We start from the raw sequence: 7169 nt of genomic DNA on the forward strand, positions 1-7169 counted from the left end.
TTCTCTGCCAGGTTGGCAGGAAAACGACCCTGAGGAAGACCAATATATAGGTGGATTGATACGGTACGAAGTGCCTTAGACAATAAAAATATAAGATCTGATAATGTTAGAGTCTTGACAAGTGACAGACTGATTTGGAGAAAAATTGTAGATAGGAAGTCAGTAATGATGTAAATTTTTCATGTAGTACTATCATATCCTATACACAGTGGCATGTTGGTAAATTTTTAACAACCGGCTCACTTTATGAAAAATTTGATTCTTCACAAAGTTCTATTTGATTTGATTCTTCACAAAGTATCTTCAGATGTCTTTGTTTCTGCTTCTTCAAATTTTGTCCTTTTAATGTTTAAGAAGTTTTGTTCTATTTCATTTTTAATTATTAAAAAAATATATTAATTATTAAAAAAAAATAAAAAAATAAAATAAAAACATATATTAAAGAAAATTTTCCTATATTACCTACAACTTACCTGTTATCAAACGAAATCCTGAACAAAAAAATGTAACACTAATATTACCACTCGTAGTCTATCAAATGACCAGAGACTGTAGTCGTCGTGACAAATTTTTGCATTTGACGATAGTGCAACAATGTTGTATTTCGAAGAACTTAATGTTGCGAGTTCTTGGAAATTCGCCGAAAAATAAGGTATTATTGTTTATTCAAATACCCAGTTTGGGAGTTTTAATAACGTGTTTGTGTTTTAATGAATACAGACATTGTTTAGTAAATAAAATCGTTTCCAAATTCCCATTCGTAAATTGAGTTTGTGTTTTGTGAATTCTCCTTTATGCATTTATTTTTGATAATAATAATAATAATAATAATATATGTAAGTGTTTATTATACAATTTCAAAATATTTACAAGAAAAAGTATATACCACCATTCTTCATCTATCCTTTCATAAATTTAATAACTGGCTTGCTCTACTTAAAAACATTAACAACCGGCTCACTAAATTTCAAAAATTTTAACAACCAGCTTGCACGAGCCGGTCCCAACACACCACCGCCTATACACCCCTTGAGGGTACATGTCAGGAATTTTATGATGACTTGCATATTCATGAATGGACAGATAGACAAATAGAATCATCTAATAGGTGTGTATGTATTTTGTAAAGCATGCCTGATGATTCGCCGTTTCAATGTGACATTTTGTAATTATAGTTTTGTTACGAACAGGTAGCCCCATTAAAATTAAACATTTTCTTCTAAGTGTGTTACTGTTTTTAGTTCAAGGGTTCTGCTGCCATGTACATAAAACAAATACAGTATCTAATCTTGAAAATTTTGTCATAATTCTTCTATTCATAACTAGTATGAATAGAAGAAATATTCTTGAAATTAAAAACAAAAAAAAAATTTAAATATTCATGGTATGACTTAGAAATGCAAACCATTATTGGCAAGCTAACCAGTCAGAAATCCTGACTGGTCAGCTAAGTGGATAGCATATTTGCTCTCCAATTGACAGAATTCTGCTCACCATCCCTCTCAAAAATGCCAAATTTTTGAGAGGGATGATGAGCAGAAGTTCCATCTCCACAAGCCGACATTTTCAGATCTATCACAAGCTGACATTTTCAGGTCGCTACATTCACCATACTTCTGCTCACTATCCCTCTCAAAAATTTGGCATCATTAAATCATTGGTAACCAGAGCACACAGATTTTGCTCCTCCGAAGATTCTCTAAAACAAGAATTGGAAATAATCAAAAACGCAGCCACTCTAAATGGATACAATCTCAAAACAACTCAAAAAATCATCAGCAACTTCACTACACATCAACCTAGACAAGAACAAGCCCATAGGATTCCCATACCTTATATCAAAGGCATCTCCGAATGGCTCTCGAAAATTATAAAGAAATACAATCTTACCGCCACCTACAAACCCATCAACCAGATCCACAACCTGTTATCTTCGCCCAAAGACAAACTTTCACCTATGCTACTACCTGTTGTATACGAGGTTCCATGCCCCTGTAAACTCTCTTATTATGGACAGATTGGTAGATCAGTTTTCAAATGCATTTCAGAACATCAAGACCATACGCCTCATCAAACTGCAAAAATCAGGCCTCGCTCAACACAGAGATGAAAACCCAAACCACAACACCAACTGGAAAAAGACAAAACTCATACACAGATCTTCATATAAATATGAATGCTTATATAAAGAAAGTGCTGAAGCCCTACTTCATAGACCAAATCTAAACCGCAATGATGTTCTTACCATCCTAAAGTATGGGAAATTGTCATACGAAATTGTATAAAAATAACTTAACTGTAATTTAATTTTAATTAAATTTAATTTAATTCAATTTAATCTAATTTAAGTTCAGGCTGCAACGCACCACTGCACGCAAATTTGGATTCCATTGTACATAAGCACTCTATCCTTTGTTTCATTCCTAGTATTGTTCTACTGTACTGATGATGTCCTAAGATGCCTAGGACAAAATATTTACGTAATAAAAAACCTACTATTGTGGTTCACGTGTGTTAATTTTAGTCAGTTTTCCCCTCTTGATGTGTTTCCCAAGGAATACAATATACAGTCTTTTAAATCAAATGTAAACAAGCTACTCCTTTCCCAACCCACTACCCATATATGGTACTATGTATTATTATTATTATTACGTGACAGCTCCAGGGAGTCCAAGGACTCATCGTGAGAACTTATTGCACATTAATACAGTGGGCAGAATGATAATTAATTGTTCCAGCCACACTGCTCAAGAAATCCCTGCAGGCCTCCAATACGGAAAATGTGTCACTCTAAGTAATGAAAATCATCTTCCATATACAAGCACGTTAACAATGTCTATGCCCAAGTGACATGTAAATCCATTTTCTACCACAAAAAAGATGCACTCTCCATTCAGCACCAAGCAAGCATTTAGAAGCGTGTGTAGCCTTGTGGCACTATTTCTTGTACCATTATGATACAATCAAAAGAAAGACTTGTGTGCTTGAAACTCACTGCCAACCAGAAGAACTCTAATATTTTTTTCAGCCAGTTTGCAAGCTAATAGCATTTTTCCAGGAGAAAGTACTACTTGAGGCAAGTGGGTTTCCCTCTGCCTTCCCCCAATTTTTTTTTTAACCCTGCATCTCAGAAAATCAAGCACAAAAGTTCAAGATGGTGCTGATCAACTGCATCCTCTCCTTCACCAATTTCCAAAAGTTAAGATGAAAAAAATCTGCATACTCCCTTTGGGAAATAAAAAGCATTAGAGGTGTTTACTCATTTTAGGTAGATTATTACATTTTTTATATAGGCTACATAAGTTTCTATAGGTTAGGTTATGTTAGTCTGGTTAGGTGCATAGGATATATTGTGTTACTTTACATATATTAAGTTTCTTTACATTGACGGTTTAATTGGTTAAAGTAGGTGAAGATAGTTAATTTACTGTAAAATTTAGCCATTTATATCTGTTACATTGGTTGTATTTTTGTTAAATTAGGTTTTCAAATTTTCAAAATCTTCAAAATTCTGTGGGTTTTATAAAGACAATACCACTAATAATATAATGACATGCTAAGTTCTTTACTAGAGATTAGGCGTGAAATTGAAGTTGTATTTGTAAAGATTTTCCCGTTTTGTAGATTACACTATAGTTTTAATGCTAGTGAAAAACATGTATATGATATTGCTGGATTATCTGCACACCTCAAATGGAGTTCATATAACAAATACCTTCATGAAATATTTTTTCGTATATTGTTTTTAAACTTCTTTTAAGGCTGAACCGTTTTATCAGTGATTTTGACAGTTTATATAACTTAATAAAGAGAGCGTCGTATCTGTCATTTCTCATCGCATCACATTGGCGTATTTTAAAATCAGCTTTCAACATTTTGGTGCAAAAGTAAATTGAGTGATAAATTAAACCGCTTTATTTAAAGAAGATAATCCTATGAATGTCAGATATATAGATACTTCGTAATTTCACTGTATACTCATACTGAGTAAACGAAATATATAATCCATGGAATGTCAACAGAGCTGTCAATATTACCTGAAGCAATACCATCTTTTGTAAAAATCCTTCATGGGATAGCTTAGAGGAAACAGAATACTGATGAGGATTCACTTTTTCGTTCATAATGCAAATTTCAATTTTAAAATAAGAGTAATGCTATATGGTCGTTTGATGATCCACATAAATAACCAGGGGTAGTCTTCATTCACCGACGCTGAAATTCTTATTCTGAAATATCATAATTACATTCAGTAAGAAGGTTCTACATTTATTGAATATAACCAGATATTCCCAACTTCCGGAAACTTGTCCAAAAACATTACAAATTCTTAAAACAAATATTACTTTAAAATTAATAATTTTTACTTTGATTACGCGTCTTTCGCATGTGGCGCGTTCTTAGTAACGATATGTTACTAGTAGATGGCGTGATTGTCGTGGAAAAAAACTGAAACTGATCATTGAACTAGTCATAAATTGGAAATTTCGCAGGAATCATACATAACAATCAACGTTAAAAATAAAGAATGCTCGCCTCTTTAAAAAAAAATTAAACTAATTCTATATAAGCCAAAGATCTTTTAAAATTAATATTATTTAATAATGAAGACAAAACTTAAAGGCGATTTTCACTTGGTTATTTCAGAAAGCATTTCATCTGGGATACACAGCTCGCGGGTTCTGAATATCTCAGCGAACGTGATCCAAACAGTGATGGAACAGAAGATGAGACAAAGGGGGGCAAGAAAGAAAAAGAGTGCATTGTTTTAACGAACGAAAATAAGTCGTTGATGAGAAAAAATCGCTGATGAAGTAAAGTCCATCAATGTTGACTACCTGCATTATATTCGGATGTGCAGAGGCCCATCTCTTCAAGCGAGCAGAGAATGTCGTTTATCCCATATGCTAGCTAATGCTTAAACTGTAGTTCATTGGTAGATAACATACTAATTACACTAAAAACTAGCCTGTGTTTTTAATTTCGACATTAATTAATTGAACCTTTCTTTAGATAGAATCTTTAGAACCTCATAAAGAGACCTGCCGAAAAAAAGAAAAACAAATGAAATCAAATTTGCATTTGCATTGTAAATCTGCATGGAAAAGAGTCAACAAACACCAACCATGGCCAAGCTGAATCGCGCCATGTAATGAATCACGTGTTTATATCCGGTATAAATTGAAGAAATGTGATACTTCCAACTCAGAGCAACAGTGTCCAGCTGATATGACTACAAGAAGGAAATTGACGGAGACGCTATGATTTATGCCAGGTTGTAGGCATATCTGTTCGACATATTGTTGCCTATTTGGGCATCCGAGGTCAATAATCAATGATACCATATTGAGATGGAAGCGCAAGAAGTGAACTGCAAGCGCATCCGACAGTGTACAACCCAGTACACTCATAGACCGTGACCGTAGCGTGCTACGAAGGATAATATACAAAAACTACAATTCGTCGGCCGACACGTAGAATGCAGAATTCCAGGCATCGAGCAAAACACAAATATGCACTAAAGTATACAAAACCGGTGAACACAACATGGGTTATCATGGTAGGACAGCAATATGCAAGCTCCGCATCACTCGAACCAACATGGAGCGTCCTCTTCAGTGGTGCAAAGAGCGTGTACAGCGGAACAGGGAAGCTTTAGAAATGTGTTATGGTGTAACACATCAAGCTACACCCTTTACCGAGAAGATTGACGATGTAGATGTGACAGATGCCGGGTGAACATCTTTTAACAGAGTGATCAACCCTAACTATAAAATTCGTACATGGCCGTGTGATGGTGTGATCCTGGTTTTGCCTCGTACATTTGTTTGTGGTGTCATGACCACGATCATTGAACTCTGATAGAGATCTAAACATTCTTGACAGTGCAAAATTTCCTACTTTTTGGTGCACAGTGGCAGCCAGTGAAAATTTTAAGTGGGGGTGCTGCATATACAAAAATAAAAATAAAAATATTTTTTTCCTAATCAGTCACGAATTTATTAATATATAAGTTTACATCTTAAAAATCGCTTTATTAAAAATATTTCATCCTCACCATGAACAAACACCAATAATACAAATTTTGTATCAATAGCAATGACAAGCGCAAACGAATATCGGCGTTAGATCGCAGTGCATTTGTTTCGTGTAACGATAATTGAAATAATATAATTATTTTCATATTTTCAACAGTGACAATCGTCATAATTCAGCCTTGTATCTATAATAAATAAATAATTAAATGTTATTTTAACAAAATAAAAAAAGATTAACAAAAAAAAAAGAATTAGGGTAAACGGCCCCGCCTACTCCCGAAACGGGAACAACATAGGCGTTAGCTGATTTTTTTAAAAAAAAAAAAGAGTTCGCCATTCACACAAGCACCAATAATAAACGTTTCATATCTCACAGAAATAACGTGCGCATGGATACGTAAAATACACTGCTGTTTGGGAAGTATGAGAATGACGTAACGTGCAATTACAATCGCAAACGAATATCGGTGTTAGGTCACAGTGCATCTGTTTTGTAATCTAAAGCGTTAATCGAACAATTCCAATTATTAACTATTCAATCAATGTCAAAACATAAGCTGTAACCCTTAGCATGTTGTATTGCATTTATATAATGTTGTCAGCATTGTTATTATTTATAAACACAAACAAAATTTAAATTTTTCAATTTTTCCTTGGGGGTGCTGCAGTGTTGCAGTGCTTATGTACGGGCTGCCACTGGTGGTGCAGGAAGTGACCATTGTCTTTTTCAACAAGGCATTGCACTGTGTTCATAAGTTGCTCCTGCTGTAACTCAGTGGTTTGTGGACAGGAATATCACGATTGACTGGCCTCCACAGAGTCATGAACTCAATCGAATTGAACATCTATGGAATGAACTGGAGAATCGGGTGTGTTCAAACGACATCCGCCCCACAACAGTCCAAGATAACATTACATGCCTACATGAAGAATGGTCCAAATTCCCATTGATCGATATGGTACACCTTGTGGAAAGTTAGTCCGCAGGTTCGCAGCAGACTCTGCAGCAAAGAAAAGCGGTCCTGCATCTTATTAAGGCGGGCACCATGACTGTTTGTAAATCACACTATGGTGTCCGATGACTTCTATCCAAGCAGTGTGTGTGTGTGTGTGTGTGTGTGTGTGTGTGTG

At 34.8% G+C, this 7169-nt stretch overlaps 1 protein-coding gene across 2 annotated transcripts in view; it reads right to left on the reverse strand.

The window, feature by feature from the left end:
- Nucleotides 1-4388, reverse strand: part of LOC150095712 (uncharacterized) — a 200006-nt gene extending 195618 nt beyond the window's left edge. For both annotated transcript variants that reach the window (XM_090410298.1, XM_090410297.1), the window contains exon 1: nt 4038-4388. In XM_090410298.1, coding sequence (XP_090266424.1) covers nt 4038-4124 — 87 coding nt within the window. In that variant the 5' untranslated portion in view covers nt 4125-4388. The remainder of the gene's footprint in view (nt 1-4037) is intronic.
- Between the last annotated feature and the right edge of the window lie 2781 nt (nt 4389-7169).

Source organism: Typopeltis vanoorti, chromosome 20, assembly GCF_054136105.1.
Source record: "Typopeltis vanoorti isolate ZY-2024b chromosome 20, IOZ_Tvanoo_1.0, whole genome shotgun sequence".
Taxonomy (NCBI): domain Eukaryota; kingdom Metazoa; phylum Arthropoda; class Arachnida; order Uropygi; family Thelyphonidae; genus Typopeltis; species Typopeltis vanoorti.